This window comes from Sus scrofa, unplaced genomic scaffold (genome assembly GCF_054392235.1).
Source record: "Sus scrofa isolate SSC_HxYL_T2T_F1_AM1 unplaced genomic scaffold, Sscrofa_HxYL_maternal_Yorkshire_Landrace_v2.0 dam_41, whole genome shotgun sequence".
Classification (NCBI taxonomy): Eukaryota; Metazoa; Chordata; class Mammalia; order Artiodactyla; family Suidae; genus Sus; species Sus scrofa.
In genome coordinates, this window is record NW_028146965.1 from 25711 (window position 1) to 43403 (window position 17693).

The following is a 17693-nucleotide window of genomic DNA, read 5'->3' on the forward strand; positions in this document are numbered from 1 at the left end:
AGGGGAGTGGCTGAGGTCTCTGGAGAGCAGAAAATCACCCTACTCCTAAAAGCCTCATGAGTAATGGAGTAAGGCACATAGCAAAGAATATGATTTAAACTTGGCTGCAATGAAGTAAGCGTGTGGCTATTTAGAAGCGAAGTGGTTTCCTCTCCTTCTGCATTCTCCCTTGCCTGATGGCTGAAATGGAACGTCCTAGACAGTCTTTCTCTTCTGCTTAGTTGTGCGATAGGATGGGACCTGGGCTTCTGTGCTGAGGTAACTTCCTTTGTGAGGAAGAAGAGGACAAAGTCGTGGGGCATGATTTCCATTGTATTACTTGTACAGGGTGTATTCTTAGTTTGGACCTGCTATCTCCTTTCTGGCTTACTATTGGTCAGGGTTCTTTAGATTCCTCACAGCCCTGTGTAGGCAGAGCTTACAAAGGTGTGGCTTTCAAACTGTAGGACTGTACTTTTCCAGGTGGAGGATTGCTGTTGTTTTCGGGTTTGGTTTTTTGGTTTGTTTTATTTTTAAAGGGGAGGAAGGGAAAGGAAAATACCTGGGGGAAACAAAATGTGTTGTTTGTGAACACTGATGTGCTCATAGCCTCGAATGGAAGTCTACCTTACTCTGACCTCTGAACCGAAACCAACTGGTTAGTACTAAATGCTCCTTCTACCTTGGCCAGATGCTCATCTGCCTGATTTTTGTATATAATATGTACTGGTAAGTACAAAGTAGTGGTCCTCTGTCCTCTGCTCTCCATGTGTTTGTGATAGAATATTGACCCTTGTTCTTACTTGTTCTGAAAATCATATAAGCAGTTGTCACAAAGGGGGAATTTGTCTTATGTCATCCATGATGTGGGTCCATAATTAGTCAAGCAATCTCCTTATCCTAATCCTGAACATTGAGCACAAAGAATCTTATTTGAGTCCATGAAAACTGAGTAGGCATCTTAAAACATTGTTACAACTCTGATTTTACCTGGGTGAGAGATGAGGGTACAGGGCGGGCGGGGGGAAAGTGACAGTAAATTTTTTTATGTTATTAGAAGGTTAAAGAGCCTAAACAGTTATTTCAAAGATGCTTTTAACTCATTAACTTTTTTGTCTTTACGATTGTATTGAGGCTCACATATTTTACAGCTATTGTGACTTAATTTTGCTAGACTCACAATCAAGGCAGGGAGTGGTTAAGGAATAAACTGTATGTGACAGTTAACACTTCGAAATAACCAAATCAAAAAACAAACAGCAATCAGGTAACAAAAAGTGCGTCTTCACATTAAGTATTGTGTACATTTAATAAGTACAGATATTACCATAATATTAGTTTCCATTTAGAAGTGAAATCTGAATAACATTTAAGTAGTAAGATTTTCAGACTTTGTCAACAGTTTGTCAGTGTAAAATATTAAGGCCTTCTCTGCAGTCTAAAAAAGTAAAAGGAGGTCCAGAACATTTATAGAAATCTATTTTTGTTCATGTACCATGTCCAAATTAATAATAGTATATTTTACCTTTTGATAATGTCACCTATTTTTGTTTCTTTCCTTCTATATTGTAAAATTCTATAGCGGTGACTTGCTGTTTCATTTCCTGATAGCTACTAGAGCAGCGCTATATGCTAATAATCTGCATTATGAAAGCCCTTTTGATTATGTAATAATACAATGGTGAGTTCTATGAAGGTCTTAAGACGTTCCTTGATCTCTTTATATAATCCTGGAATATGTTATTGCTGACTTTGAAGGAGGGGAACCAATGCCACCTGATTTGTAGCTGTCATAAAAATATCCAAAATTTTCTTTGCATTCAGTTTAGCAAGAGGAGGCACAGAACAGTTGCACAACTGAGCCACAAAATTATTTCTTCCTGGCATGCATGGGATTTCTACCTGAATATTGTATGCAGTTTACCTATCAGCTGTATATGCCTGATTTGTAATTTTTAAATATTCGACTCCTTGTTTTTCCCCCTCATGCTACTACTATGCTCCCTCCCAAAGTTAAAAGAGGGAAAAGAGTGAATTTGTTGCTGTTCAACAGTAAAAATTTGCAAAAGGAATACTTTTTAACTAGCTTTAAACTAGTTACTACTTTTCGAATCTGATTTGGAGATGGCCAGGCTACCTCTGGGCTTCATTTTTTTGTCTAGTAGATGGATTCTGATTTCAGCCCCACACCAGTGCACTCCATTCTAAAAGCAAGGCATTGTTTTATTCTGGGTATTACCTGGTAACCAGTCAATTAAGAACATTAGTGGAACTCTGAAGGGAAAGCAGTTCCATAATCTCTTTGGAATCCAACTGGGCTGATGCCAGTTGCTGTACACTGGGAAAACGGAGGAATCAGCCACCCAGAAGACCCTTTTTAGTTCTTGAGAAACCAACAATAAAGTGGAGCTCTTAATTCTGAAGAGCAATCATGATTAATTGAATTATAAAGGAAAAAAATCTAACTTCTGCTAGCTATGATTTTCCAAATAATAAATGCTGGCGTGGTTAATTACATAGAGATATTTAAATCAGCCACTTGGTCTCTGTATTATAAAAGATCAGAAGTCGTTAGCTTATATTAGATTTTCCCAAATTGTAGGAAATAAAAAGAGAAGCATTTAGGATTATATTAAGACCTGGTATTATCTTAAGTCAACCACTTCCCTCTAGATTTTGATTTCCTCACCTGTAAATGGAGGACTTGAATTTAGTGGTCTTTGAATCACTCTCAGCAGTTCTGTACGGTTCTTCCTAAGTGACAAAATTGAAGGTTTTTATGATTTAATGACGAAAAGTAGTGTATGGGTTTCCTGTGAGTTTGGGTGTGGCAGCATTTAATATTGAGTAGCGTGTAAGAAGGAATATAATCAGAAATCAGATTTATTCAGCTGAGTGAAGGCTTTGTTTCTAGACTGCATCTTTTCGAGATAGGCCTAAAGATACTATGTTTAGGAAACACTTATTTAAACTTGGCCTTATGTAATGTTTCTGCTCTCAATTTGTAGACCTCTTCAACGATGGGAATTATTTGATGGGGTCTATGAACCTGTTAGAACAAAGCATTCTAGAGAGATGATAGATTTGTCATGTCTGTTTGCATGATAATCTTTCAAAAGCATGTGGATGCTGATGTAATACAATTAAAACACATCCAGAGGTGTTGCTGAATTCATCGTAGCCTTTTATTATTAAGAGTTTTTGTTGTGGTTGTTTTACTTGTAGTCAATCCACTGGAGTGAGGCTTGAGAGCTTGTTAGGCTTTTTAGGGTGGGGAGTCTCTCTGAGATATTTTGATCAAAGTAGGTCTTAATAGTTATGAAAGATTATGAAACACTGCTGTAGAGAGAACTTCTCTAAATTGTTCAGCTTTAAATTCCTGCTATTAAAATGTTCCGCATTAAAAAGAACATTTAAAAAAGGAGTTTGGAGCTCCCGTCGTGACTCAGCGGGAAGGAATCCAACTAGAAACCATGAGGTTGTGGGTTCAATCCCTGGCCTCTCTCAGTGGGTTAAGGACCCGGTGTTGCTGTGAGCTGTGGTGTAGGTCGCAGACCTGGTGTTGTGGCTGTGGTGTAGGCCGGCAGCTGTAGCTCCAATTGGACCCCCTAGCTTGAGAACCTCCATATGCCTCAGGTGCAGCCCTAAAAAAAACAAAAATAAATAAATAAATGAAGTTTAAGAAATAAAAATAAAAAAGGAGTTCAATAGAGGAAATGAAGAAGAGGACAGAGAATGACAAAGTCAGTTACCCTATCCTAGTGCTAGATTATCTTCTCTACCAAATAAAACTTTGGAACTTTGTCTCTGGCATCTAAAGCCATCTTTCTGCCTTTTGAGGCATGCCAGGTGTGTGGACTGTTTAGGCTACATCTGGCACTTGGGGAGCCATGTGACAAGAGGGGTGCCCCCTGGAGTTGAGTAACATGGCAGCTCTTGTTAGGAGGGGAGAGGGCCTTCAAGCCACATGGTTTGGAAGTAACTTACGTTTTAGTTCCTGCTTATGTTCTAGTTCCACAAACATTTGAGCATATTCCATGTGCTGGGTAGTAGTGGACCACAGGACACATTCGATTGCTGGTCTGCATATTTCTTTTTTGAAGTAGACCTGGATATTCTGTATAGGAAGCAGGGTTAACAACCAGTTTCAAGGGAAAGGGCAGTTACCTCTGATACCATTTCTCTGCATTTTCTTCTTTGCCCCTTCTGAGAATTATCTCTAACTTAAGATTACTTACAGTAATCTTTCATGTGAATTTTTTTTTTTTTTTTTTTTTTTGCTTTTTAGGGCCACTCCCACAGCATATGGAGGCTCCCAGGCCAGGGGTCTAATCAGAGCTACAGCTGTCGGTCTACGCCACAGCCACAGCAACACAGGATCCAAGCTACATCTGCAACCTCCACCACAGCTCATGGCAACACTGGATCCTTAACCCACTGAGTGAGGACAGGGATTGAACCTGCATCCTCATGGATCCTAGCTGGGTTCATTAACCACTGAGCCACGAAGGGAACTCCCTCATGTGATTTTTTTGTGTGTGTGATCTCCGCTTTATAGCTGAAGAAACTGCAGTTCAGAGAGATACAACAGCTTTTGTAAAGTCACTCAGCGAACTGGTACCTAGCGAATCAAGATAGGAACACATTGCATCTGGTTCCTGATTCAGTAGCTTAGGTATTTATTGTGTAGTGTTTATGAGGGGAAACAAATGTTTAAAAAAAAAGTTTGTCTTAGTATACTTCGGACAGTAGGCATTCAGGTTTCTTAATTTTTGTGTAGGAGACTGGGGACAGAATTGAAAATGTGTATTTTATCATAATCTTCTGTAAAAGATCCATACCTCACACCTGCTGATTTCTTATCGAGAGTGCCTTTAGGGGGTGGAGGTCAAAATAGAATCACTGAGGGAGCTTTTCCAAGCTGGCTTGTTCTTTTTGCTGATTCTGATTCACCAAGTCTGTCATGAGACTTAAGCATATGTGTATTCCAGCAGTGATTCAGATAGACTGCCCTCCCTCCTCACCCCCACCCTCACTCCACTTTGAGAACCACTTCGGGTAGATGTATAAAGTCTAAAGCTATGGGGGCTGCTCATAAAACAAATACATATCAAGCAAACACTAAGTGCCAGGCACTATTTTAGGCCTTTGGGATATATCAGGAAATAAAAACTTAGACTCTTGGCCTAATGCAGCTTATCCTCCAAATAATTTGCAGACATCTTTGAACAGTCTGTTTATTTTTAAGGCTAATGAAAAGAGGAAGACTCAGTGCCTTGAGTACTGATAAAGGAAAATAGGACCTGGGCCTTTTGAGAAATAACAAAGGTGAAATTAGATTAGATGTGAAATCAAAGCTCATTCTTCGTTAAGATTCAGTAAAGTCATTAGGATTTACGTTAAATTAGAGATTAGCGTTAATGATAGGTATGTATGCAGAAAGCCAACCACTGACTTAGCTCATTGCTTTTTGGGGAGGGGCTCGTCTCATCTCTAAAGTTCTCCATCATCCATACGTAATTTAGCTTAGAGTCCCAAGGGATTTCATGAATTTGTCTTGATCTTCTTCATGTTGGTACAGAGAACCATTTCTCAAAATCGTTTTTACTGGAGTTCCTACTGTGGCCGTGTGTCTCTGCAACACAAAAACGAAGGCTAAATCCCTGGCCTGGCACAGCAGGTTAAAGGATCTGGAGTTGCCCCAGCTGCGGTGGAGGTCACAACCATTGTGGCTCAGGTCTGATCCCTGGCCAAGGAACTCCATATGCCAAGGGGCCAAAAAAGAAAGAAAGAAAAAAAAATCACCTTTACCTTTGGGGGAGTTCTACAATTATTTATTTTTATTCACTGGTTCTTTTAAAATATGTCTCTTATAACACATATTTCTTTTCATCAGCCTTTTTGCAAGGTAGGAGGATTTTAATGTACTGCCTTGGCTTTGTTTCTAGATTACTGAAAACTTTTCTAGTACCCATTGGTCTGTTTTTCCACTTTTCTTTCCGTTATATTATCTTCTTTTTTTTTTTTTTTTTTAAACTGACTTTGGCTGGTTTATTTTGGATAAAAACTATGCCTAGTTTTTTAAAGCTTAAAAAATTGCCATTAATCACTGGTATCATAACATCCTCTTAAGGCAAGTTATCTTGTTGCTCTGTCCTCTAAATGTAGCATCCAGAGTCAGAAGGCCTCTGGCAGGGATAAAAATAGCCTTCCTGCTGGCTGGTTTGTTGTTAGGTTTACTGGCAGTAGGAAATCTTTTGAATTCCTTAATTGGATCAGCTCTTTGCTAGTGTCTCTCTAGACATTCCCTTCTGCCTGAAATTCGTAAATGTTTTAGATCTTCCAACTTTGTACCTGCCCTGAGTCAAAGCAATCCTTCTACATGAAACCAACCTTAAGCTATAGAAACATAACCCATTGACTTATCTTAAAGATAAATGTTAAATTTTTTGCCACCGTGACAGTCTGTTTTTCAGCTATCATATCAGAATTGAAAGATTGAATCTGAGCTATTGGTACAAAAGGAAGATCCTCCTTGGCTTTTATTAAAAGTAGCATTTTTAAGCTGAATTTTCAAAGTTTTCATTTCCTAATATACTTCTGCTTCTGCCAGTTTGGCTATCATAAAAGTAAAGAGGTTTTTTTTCTCTTCTCTTCCCCGGCGAAGAATTATATCCCTGTTTGTAACTCAGAACATTAGCAAACTCGCTTCTCTGAAGCTGAAAAAATCCCCCCATAATATGGCCACTCCCTTCTCCAAGGTTCCAGTTTGGGTCTTATGTGGCTTAGAGGAATTTTTCCTTTTTCTTTCTCTCACAAGTAGAAAATTATTGATTATCTCTGGCTTAGAGTTGATGAGGGAAAGGGAATGAATATTAATTGAGCACATAACTCTAAACTGGGGAGCTTTTCTGGGCATTCTGCAAAAATTATTTCTTGAATTTCTTACATGTAAATGGAAATCTCTGTTTCTCTGAGGTTCAGAGAAACAAAGTAATTTGATCTAGCTCACAAGATGGGCTTTGTCCAGCTCTACTCTTTTCACTGCGTGTTTCACTGCGTGGCAGAGACCACCAGTTGCTGGCTTTGTTTTTTTCATTCATTCAGCAGCTACTTATTGAGCACCTTCTCTTCTCTAAGCTCTGAGTTTCGAGACCCAAAATCTGTCCTTAAGGATTTTGTCACCCTAGAGGAAGAGAGTTTAGAAATAGATAATTTAAATATGGTATAATAAGTATAAGGGGTGTTGTATGGAGCCCATAGGCCTGTCTAAACCAGAGAGCAGGTGGCTTGGGGCAGGGATTTTCCGTAGGTTGCGAGACCTGTGAAAGAAGCTACCTGGACAAAATTGTGGAAGCTTGAGTGGTGAAACAACATCGGAAGCAGAGAGAAAGGAAGGCGTGCCAGAGGAAAGAACCAGAAGTAAAAGTTAATGCCCCATCCTGCCAAAAAAAGTTAGTGGGCCAGTACTTCTGAAAGTCCAGAATACCTACTGCGAGAAGGGAAATGGCAGTGTGAGAGATGAACCTAGAGAGATAGGCAAGAGAATTCAAATTTTTTATTTTTATTTTTTACAAGCTTTTAAACTGAACATCAGATCTTTCTTGGAGAGGGGTTTTGTTTACTGTAAACTCTGTGTATGTATACTTTAAATGGCTCTTTTGGAGGGGGTAAGACTCTCCATCCAGTTAATGTCAGGCCCAGCCAGTTTCTTCTTCGTAATTTTGTGTGGAAACATCTTTACTGGAAGCTGGTTGTATCATAGATACGTTAAGGGGTAGAATAATGTTACTGATTATGATTTGGGGACTTACTTTTAGGCCAATAGAATAAATTATTAAAAGTGATAATCTTTGTATCATTAAATGATAGAACATGTAGAATACATTTTTATTTGTTCATATTGATATGTGTTCGGCATTTGTGTATGGATAAGGTTGGTATTCAAAACCTGATTTTTTTTATACATTTCTTGAACCTTGCTTTGCGTCATCCAGGACCCCACAGCGCCATCTTGCGGCAAGTCTGAGGCAGTGCTGGTAAAAATAGCAGATAAAGAAAGGCAGGTACAGCACCTCCCTTAAAAAATGATGTAATAAAATTCATTAATAAAAATTTTTTTTAATTTTTTAAAATTCAGGTTTCTGGTGTAGCATTTTAAAAAATAATTACTATAATCTATAAAAAATTTTATTTAGGGCAGTATAGCCTTGTCTTACTTAGATATGAACTAAACAAAAATAGCAGAAAGAGACCCAGGAGAAGCATTGCTGGTTAAACAACAGCAAATAATGTATACTTGTGTGTGTGTGTGTGTGTGTGTGTGTGTTTGTGTGAGTGTGGTATATCATATGCATAAAACTTTTCATCTGTTTTAGGAATGCACCTAAGTCCATGCTTATCCTTTTCCTATTAGAAATTTTTAACAATATCCACTGAAAACCTCTCCCTTTTCTTTGGAGTATCTAAGTTTGTATAGTGAGAGTCAGTAAAAATATATTCAGAATTTCAGAGTTCTCTTATGGCACAGTGGGTTCAGGATCTGGTGTGGTCACTGCAGTGGCATGGGTTCAATCCCTGGCCCGGGAACTTCCCTGTGGCACATCGTGGCCAAAAAAAAAAAAAAAAAAAAAAGGCATAATCTAAACATATGTGTGTGTGTTTGTGTATACATATACACACACACTCAGAATTTCATGCTTCTTGTCTGTCACTTTTCAGACTGCACGGCTTTATACTAGACAATCTTGCAGAGTTATCCCTGTGTCATGCCTTGGCCGATACCATGTCCCCAGCAATACTGGCACAACTCTGAAAAAGAAAAGGTCATAGCATGAAATCTAGTAGCACTGTAGAATGTTTGCTATTTTATGTTTATATGTTGAAATGGTAGCATTCTATCATTTTCTGCTGAATCACCAGTAGCAATAATATGTGGGTTACTTTTTAGAAAATAATTTATTTTACCTAATTTTGAAATAATAGATATACTGCTAATATTTTAGCGTATTTGCTTCTAGTCTTTTCTCCTTTCATCTCATTAATTCAGTTACTTTTAGTTAGTATCTTAAAAAAATATGATAGTACACACCGTTCTTTTGAGCACCTCCTCCCCCCAGTAATTCTTAGTCATTCTAGTTGGTAAATATTGGTCCTTTCCAACTCACAAATGCCTAGCATAGAATTGCCTAGTTGGAGTCTGAATCTCTTCTAGGCTGTAGAATTTGGTAGTGTAGTTCCCCAGAGTCACACTGTGTCAGTTGCCTATATTTGGCTAGGTTGAGTCATGTCACCAAATATAGTCTATGCCTTCTGCATGATGTATGTCAGGCTTCTGGCTCCAAATGCCACAGCTGGCCTCCAGAGACTACTGTGTTGCCTGTCATAGTGTCCCTTGAGGTTAGGACTGCTGATCAGGCAGTATTTCTTTGCATTTATAATACAATCAATACAAAGTTCCTTCAAGGACTGAATTTTATCCACTAAATACATTCACTTGCCTAAAATCCTAATGCCTTCCTTCTCCCTTAAGGAATTCAATTCTAAATGTGCTAAAACCTGGGCTATGTTTATAGGTAGATGAATCATCAAAAACCCAATCAAAGTTCCCGTTGTGGCTCAGTGGGTTAAGGACCCAGTGCTGACTCTCTGAGGATGAGTATTCAATCCCTGGCCTTGCTCATTAGGTTAAGGATCTGGCATTGCCACAAGCCGCAGCATAGGTCGCAGATGTGGTTCAGATCAGGTGTTGCTGGGGCTGTGCCATAGGCCTCAGCAGCAACTCCAGTTCAGCCCCTGACCTGAGAACTTCCATATGCCACAGGTGCAGCTGTAAAAAGAAAAAAAAGAAAGAAAAAAATGAAACAAACCACAAACACTGGATTATATTCTTTTATATCACTGATTGTTTTTAATTAAAAATTTTTAATTGCATAAAGAATTCTTAAAACCAGTTTTTAAGTGGTTCAGGGGAAAATAATTTCTTTTCAAAGGGACTATTTTGTCGTTTATTTTTCCACTAAAGGCAGTGTTGGTGGGATGATATGAGCCAAATAGAAGTCTTTCCTATTTAAAAAGGTAAAACAAAACAAAACTTTTTTTCAAAATCTGGAGAAGGAACACATGTATATCACTGATTTTTATTTTACTTCAGTTTATTGATTTGTGAAATGCTGGTGTTTTAAGTTCAGTAAATGAACTCATCAATTGCTAACCTGGTACCCAAACAGATAACTCCAGATACCTAGCTTAAACAAACAAACAAACAGAAACACCTCTAGTTCCTAAAGAGGGCTATTACTTAAAAGAGATAAGACAATTAGCCAGTAGCTGAAATGATTACCTAAGAAGGTTGACTGTTGCAACATAGAAATAAAATTTGGTGAGTGATCTGAAAGGGGGGTTTCCTTTTTGGTTTGAAAGGTGCCTTGGAAAGAGGTAAATCTGAAAAACAAAGATTGTAAAATATCTTCCCTCAGAAACAAAGAAAGGGAACCAGTGTCTCAGAGAGGGGGAGGGCATTGTCAGTAACCTAGCCATGAAATACAAAATGCAAAAAGGCTGGTGAAAATTGGTATCCATAGAGGAAAGAAGATACTAGAGCAAAAATGAAAGGGCTGCCAGGAGAATGTGAAAGGCTTGTAGAAGACTTTAAAGTCCCATGGCACTTGAATGGGAGCTTTAAGAGAATTTCCAGAAAGGAGGCGATATGTGTTATCTATAATAGAAGTCGTGAATGGATGAGTCTCGATATTTTAATTATAGAAAGAATTTATAGGATAGGGCCAGGAGGGTAGGGAAGCATTATGAAAGGTCTTTTTAAAAGGTGTTTGTTTGTTTTTTTTTTAAATGATACTGCTAATATTTTATTTTATTTTATTTTATTTTATTTTTTTTGGTCTTTTTGTCTTTTTTTTTGTTGTTGTTGTTGTTTTTGCTATTTCTTGGGCCACTCCCGCGGCATATGGAGGTTCCCAGGCTAGGGGTTGAATTGGAGCTGTAGCCACCGGCCTATGCCAGAGGCACAGCAACGCAGGATCCGAGCTGCGTCTGCAACCTACACCACAGCTCATGGCAACGCCGGATCGTTAACCCACTGAGCAAGGGCAGGGACCGAACCCGCAACCTCATGGTTCCTAGTCGGATTCGTTAACCACTGCGCCACGACGAGAACTCCTGCTAATATTTTAAATGAAGTAGAAAGCATTACTGATTGTTTAATAAAATATTACAGATATATTTGCTACTCAGAGGTCAGAAGTGATCCCAGCCTGACAGGACTCATAAGAACAGGTCAAAAAATAAAAACAAGTATCACTTTCAGAGTTAAACTATGAATTTTGCCAGTGATTCTTCAGCCCCTGTTGTCTTAACTGAAGGGTAGAATTACTGTATTTAGAATCTAAAGAGTAGAAAAAGTCTCAAAGGTTACCTTCCTTAGGAGTGCGGGTAGCATCTCTTTAGGAAGTGTGTGTTGAGGCAGTCTCTCAGAACTGAGTTAAGGGATTTTCGTGCCTTAACTTAAGTTGAAATATTCTTATCTGTCTTTTTAAAAGCTACCTCCAAAGGTGACTTTCTGATCAGGTGGAACTCGATTTGTTAAACTGTGCCAGCTATTTTGGGAATTTGTCTTTTGGAGTTTCATTGCTAATTATCTTTCCTTGGTATTAAATAAGAGGCATTATATAGTTCATATCGAACAGCCATGGTTTCCGTGGGAATGTTAGTGTTAAAAAAAATTAGACTATCTTAGAAATAATAAAACATTTTCATAACTTCAGTTAACACTGTTAAATATTTTTTTCTCTGTGTTGATGTGTGTCATCTTTGAAAAAATGTTTTGTGATTAATAAGAATGTATGAGCGATGGCTGTTAGTTTGTGGACTAGAGGGTTTTACAGCTATAAAATTAATGCAAATGTTCCATTACAGAGAGTCAGCTGCTACTTAAGTGATTCAGAAACAGTACTCCCTCTCTCCCTCCCAGGTTTTTAACAGTTAAAGTCATGCTCTTGTTCCAGCATCTCAAGTCTGTGCTTCTATACTTGTGACAGGTCATGTGATCTGAGCTTGTAGTTAAAGCAGTTCAGCTGGAATTCACTGGATTTGGATACTTGGCTGTGTACATTAGCATTAAATAACTAAGCCAATTTTTAGGAAGAAACCGAAATATCAAATTAATTTTTACCCCCACCTTGCCTACCTTCATCCCTATCTCTCCTCCCTAAATAGTAACAAGCTGAATTTTAAGTGGAGCATTTAACAATGTAATTTTAAAAATCCTTGTTGGTTTTAAGTTGTAGAAAAATTAAGTTCAGATTTTGTTTCACATTATACTCTAAGGTTTGCATGTGGATTAATTAAAGCTGTTCACAACAGAGAACAGTTTTTTTCATGGCACAAGTTGATTTCTGTGGAGAAAAGTAGTCTTTTGAGAGATCGAAGGATAGTTGTGGCCGAAAGTTCCTTTCTGATGAATTATAAATGTGTGGCCGGTAGATTGATAGGACCAAATATTAGCTCTGGTTCCCATAGTGTCCACTGGAACTAGGTAGATTCTTCCTGGCACCTTGAAAGGCTTGCCCCAGCCTCCAGACATAGGAGAATCTCTGCCTTTTCACTGGAGATTCTGTTATGGTTTGGGGGATCAGAGTTTAGACTGCCATTTCCTAATAGAACGTTTGTAATTCTGAGTCAGTTTTAAATTCTCACACTACTGCTGATTTATAGAGTGCTGGACTGTGGTGGATAATCAACAGTCCAGTTCCCCTATCCATTCCTTCTATGAACAAGATTTGTTGAGGATTCCTCCCCATTCTTATGAAGGGCATGAGGAATATGGAGGCATAAAAATGTTGTCAAAATGATTTTTACAACTTAGAGCATAGAACGAGCTACATGGTATGTGGTCTTAGATGCCTTAACTTACATGTAGAAACTCTTCCCAAACAGAAATGCATCTCCTCCCTTTATAGCTGCCAATTTGGAAGATGTCACATCCTCCAAAAATTTTAGGTTTTCACAAACCCTTTTCTCATGAGTATCTTGGGCGCCCATTACATTATATTTTGAAACACTTCAAAATTTGGAAGAAATTAACCAAATTAATTGAATGCTACTGTTCCCTGGACATTGTACTACAAACTTTGATATTTTCTTCATGTGTAAGTACAATGAAATGTGTTTCTTTACCTCCTACTTAATCCCTAAAATGTGAAATTAAACCCATTACCTTGTCTGTACGTACAGACATAAGACTATCACGTTTATTTCAAATCATAAAAAATATTACTGCTATTTATATACTTTTAAAAAGCAATGAAAAACTACACAGGAAAGAAAAAGTGCACGTTTATGAGGAAAAAACATGCAGATTGCTATTATGAGTTGTTGTTAGAACATAATGGTATAAAGAAAATTACTTTGGAGTGGGGATTTGGAAATTAGAATAACAGAATACTTAACTATAAGGGATATTTTATTTTCCCACTTTCAACCCTTTCCTTTTTGAATGTTTGTGAAGGTGCTATTTGATATGTCCTCTGACTCATTGTGATCATTATTATTAGCACAGCAAAGTTTTATTCCCATAATACAGCTTTTTAAATACCTATTAAGTGATTAAGTCAGCTTTGTTGTTGAATACGTTTAAACCATCTATGAAAAAAGTAAATTTAGTAACGGCCTTCTTTTACCCTCAGGTCGTCTAAACTATTCATATCCAGGATCCGATAGCTCTCTGCTTATTAATGGTAAGTGGTAATTGATTCACAGAACTGAAACAAGGTAGTACTAGGTAGAATACAGTAGTTATGCTTCAAGAAGTGGGGAGATGACATTAGTTTGCTCTGTAATGATAGCTGCAATTTGCTATTAATCTATCAGCTATTTTATGAATAATTATTATTCCTCCAAGTTACGGCAGGAACTTTTTTTAAACTTTGAGAGCCAACTGACTTGCTGTCTTGAAATTGGTGAGAATGAGAATAACTCCATAATGACACATAAAGAATGGCTTAATCTAACATTAGCCTCTGTAGAGTGACCTTTGAAATGTCAACATGAAAACCATTTCCATGTAGTTGGAAAAATGTTACAGGAGAAAGGGAAGGTAATCAGAGATCTAAAATCAGAACAAAGCAGCCTAAGACCACTGGGCTTGATATTGCAAAGGACAAGGTCATTCACTGTTTGCTGTCTAATGAGAATAAGAAAAATGAAGTTTTATTAACCTTTAGAGTACCTTCAGTGAATTCTCCTTGCTTTTTCTAAATATTACCACTGTGCTGCTGAGTTCTTTTATTGTTGGTATTCTAAAGCAGACTAAATTTCACAGGGAAGGAGGGACCGTCTACTCATAGAAGGAATTAAAGAATTTTAAAAGTGTCTTTTTTTGTGGTACTATAGTTTGAAATAATTGGGTAGAATGAAGAAATCTTATTTACTTCTTTTCTTTTACTGCTAAGTATGGATTTCAAATGCATGTCCATAATGGCTTCTATTTGCCAAAACTCATTCTTAAGTCCCACCACTTCTAAGTATTCTTGACTAAATAACTGTATTCTCCTCTTTCCCAAAACAAAACAAGACCAAAAATCCTACTTCCTGTCTATGATATATTATGAATGGGAAATTAAAAATTACTTTTATGACTGGTTTTCTCTTTGGTTAGTGTTTAAAATCAGTGTTCTGTAGGATTGTTGAGCCAGTGAGAGTGTTGGGTGCATTAAATTCTCTAGAGACTGTACAGTTTGTAAAAAAAACCTCATTTGTTCATCAGTCTTTGGTCTTTTCATGATATAGCTGCCAGAAATAATGCCAAAATATAACATTGCAGCATAAATGTGTGTAGGCCGAAAACCAAACACAGTGGTGACAGTGGCATCAGGATAAGGGGGTGTTTAATGTAAGGGTTGCCATTGTGGCATTATTTTATCTTTTCCTGTGGAACAAGTTCCAGAGTCAGGTGCTGGAGATTGCAGTGAACCAAGCTTTGAGATACTATTGTGTGATCTTAGGCAAAGTGAGCAACTCTTCTTTGTCCCAGTTTCTTCATGAAGTCACTAAATTAGATCAGTTGCCCCTGGGGTTCATCTTTGTTGAGATGAGAAAAAGAAACTCTCTAGTGAGTTTTCCTTAAAGCCAAACTCAATTTTTTTTTTAAGAGTCTATTATTACGAGATTGTCTTTCCGTTTAATCCCCCCTGTTAATGTCCTTTTTTTTAAGAATAGATGATTTTTTAATGACACTTATTTAGCAAAGAAAAAATGAAGGTAACTTTCTCCCCTAAATATTTGTGTTTTGAAGTTTTACTGGTCCATAGACTCTAGAAGGAGACTAGATGGTTTTTACTGCTGTACCCATGGAAATGTTATTATAAAAGTATTCTGACTGAGGTCAACACTGTCTCAAACTGAAAGATAGGAAGATAAAGAACAAAGAGATGTCAAAAAGGGGAAACTTGCTAGCTCCTCAAGCAAGACCCAGAGTAGGGGGTTATGGCTGCCATGGTCTTAAATCTAGTATTCAGCTTTGCAGGATCTCAAAACTTGATTTTCGTCAGATTTGATCAAGTGTTAGTTCTTAATAACCAGCCAACTAGGACCAGATGCCAATTTATTCATTTATGATGAATAGTACAACTTCTAGGTAGACGAGATGCTGCAGTTTCCTGATAGAGCTATTCTCTCTCTGATTGCAAAGTCCAAATTATAGAAAATCGCTTAAAAATCTTGAAATGAAAGCACGGTGTAGGTAGAGGGATGTTAAGACAATTCTTTAGTCACCTTAATTTAGGCTTAGACGTTGCCTATTTTCTTCAAATTTATGAAACATCTTCTATGGTGGATTGCTTCTGTAGATAAACTGATCTCATTCATATATTGATTCTTAGTAGCTTTGTTCTCACTGTAGCTCAGGGCCCCATATTGCAAATCTAGTCTAATTCATTAATTGTGTTTAATGAAGATAAACTCAAAAATCACAATTACCCATCTCATAGGATTGTGGTGAAGATCAAATGCATGTAAAATCATTTAGCATAGCCCCTGTCATATAGTCAAGTTAAAATAATTAGAATGTCATTTGTGGAGGATTAGGAATATATGTGCTAAAGATTTATGTGGAAAAAACACAAAACAAGGGATTATGATGAATTGCAAAAATTGCGATTGAACATTCTTTCATGTCTCTTATTAAGATAGAAAACAGGAAACTTTATTTACTTTTAAATGAAGTCCCTTTGCATCTTACATCCATTCATCCTTTTCTTAAAACTGAAAGTAAAAGCCTAATATATTGTGTTGCTTTATATTCATTATTCAATTTTAAAACTTTAAGGGCTTTAAAACCCTTAAAGGAGCTTTCCAGGAGCTTTCTTTCCTGTTCATTATCAATAGTCTATTCAAGCTTGTAAAAACCTTCAGAAAGGTGATTAATTAGCTACCCTATTTTGCTTCAACTATAATTTTCAGAGCTTTTTCTTCCAAGCCTCTGTTGAATTGAAAACCATTTTGTTTTGTTTGAATAAAAATATAAAAGAGCCGTTTCCTCTCTTTCTCGCGTGCACATTTGAATTTGATATGATTTTTATTGTATAACCTGTTTTGAAATTTTCAAGCAATTTCAGAGCTTTCTGGAAAGAAGTGGGAATTTAAAATCCTAAATAAACAAAAAGAAGAAAGATTCAAAGTAGTTTCTCTAGCTTCAACAGTCTATAATATTGGAATTTGTATTTTATAAATATAAAAAGGGCTTATTTATCCAATGGATCAGACTGCTTTCTTTCTTCCCCTTGTGTGTGCTCAGTCGTCAGTTTTCATACTATGCAGTTATATTCATGTTCCACTCATGACTTTTAAAAGGCCTTGCCAGTATAATTCAATAAGTAACAATTGCTTATTCTAGGAAATTGTTGCTTTGTTATTAGTTGTAGAGATGTTTTGAGGGGCATTCTTGGGGAAAATCCTTGGATTTTAAAGGTTTTAAAAAAACAAACTTTCGGGAGTTCCCGTCGTGGCGCAGTGGTTAACGAATCCGACTAGGAACCATGAGGTTGCGGGTTCGGTCCCTGCCCTTGCTCAGTGGGTTAACGATCCGGCGTACGCAGCTCGGATCCCGTGTTGCTGTGGCTCTGGCGTAGGCTGGTGGCTACAGCTCCGATTCGACCCCTAGCCTGGGAACCTCCATATGCCGCGGGAGCGGCCCAAGAAATAGCAACAACAACAACAAAAAGACAAAAAAACAAACAAACAAAAAAAAAAAAACTTTCTAGCTACCTTAGGATACTGTATTAGCTTGCTAGGACTGCCATAACAAGTACCATCGACTGTGGCTTAAACAGAAATTTATTTCCAGTCTTGGAGGCTGAAATTCTGAGATCAAGGGTGTCAGCAGGGTCGATTCCTTCTGAGGCCTCTCTCCTTGGCTTATAGATAGCTGTCTTTTCCCCTCTGTGCATGTCTGTGTTCTAATCTCTTATAAGGACACAGTCATATTGGATCCAGGCCAACTCCAGTGACCTCGTTTAACTGTAATCACCTCTTTAAAGACCTTATTTCAAATAGTCACATTCTGAGGTTCTAGGGGTCAGGACTTCAGCTTATGAATTTTGCGGAAGGAACACTATTCGTCCCATAACAGTTACCTTTTCCTAGTTAATTTTATGTAGTAGGACTATAGTTAGAATATCTAGTTTATGCTTATGAAAAGCAAG

At 37.5% G+C, this 17693-nt stretch overlaps 1 protein-coding gene and 1 long non-coding RNA gene across 2 annotated transcripts in view; both read left to right on the forward strand.

Moving 5' to 3' along the window:
• LOC146394311 (cytoplasmic polyadenylation element-binding protein 4-like) overlaps positions 1 to 17693 on the forward strand; it is a 66463-nt gene that overhangs the window by 24781 nt on the left and 23989 nt on the right. Inside the window, exon 3 of the mRNA XM_085009157.1 lies at positions 13680 to 13730. Coding sequence (XP_084865283.1) covers positions 13680 to 13730 — 51 coding nt within the window. The remainder of the gene's footprint in view (positions 1 to 13679; positions 13731 to 17693) is intronic.
• On the forward strand, positions 203 to 8220 carry LOC146394313 (uncharacterized). The gene is made up of 2 exons (XR_014836255.1): positions 203 to 3517; positions 4324 to 8220. It is a non-coding gene; the product is annotated as an uncharacterized LOC146394313 (long non-coding RNA).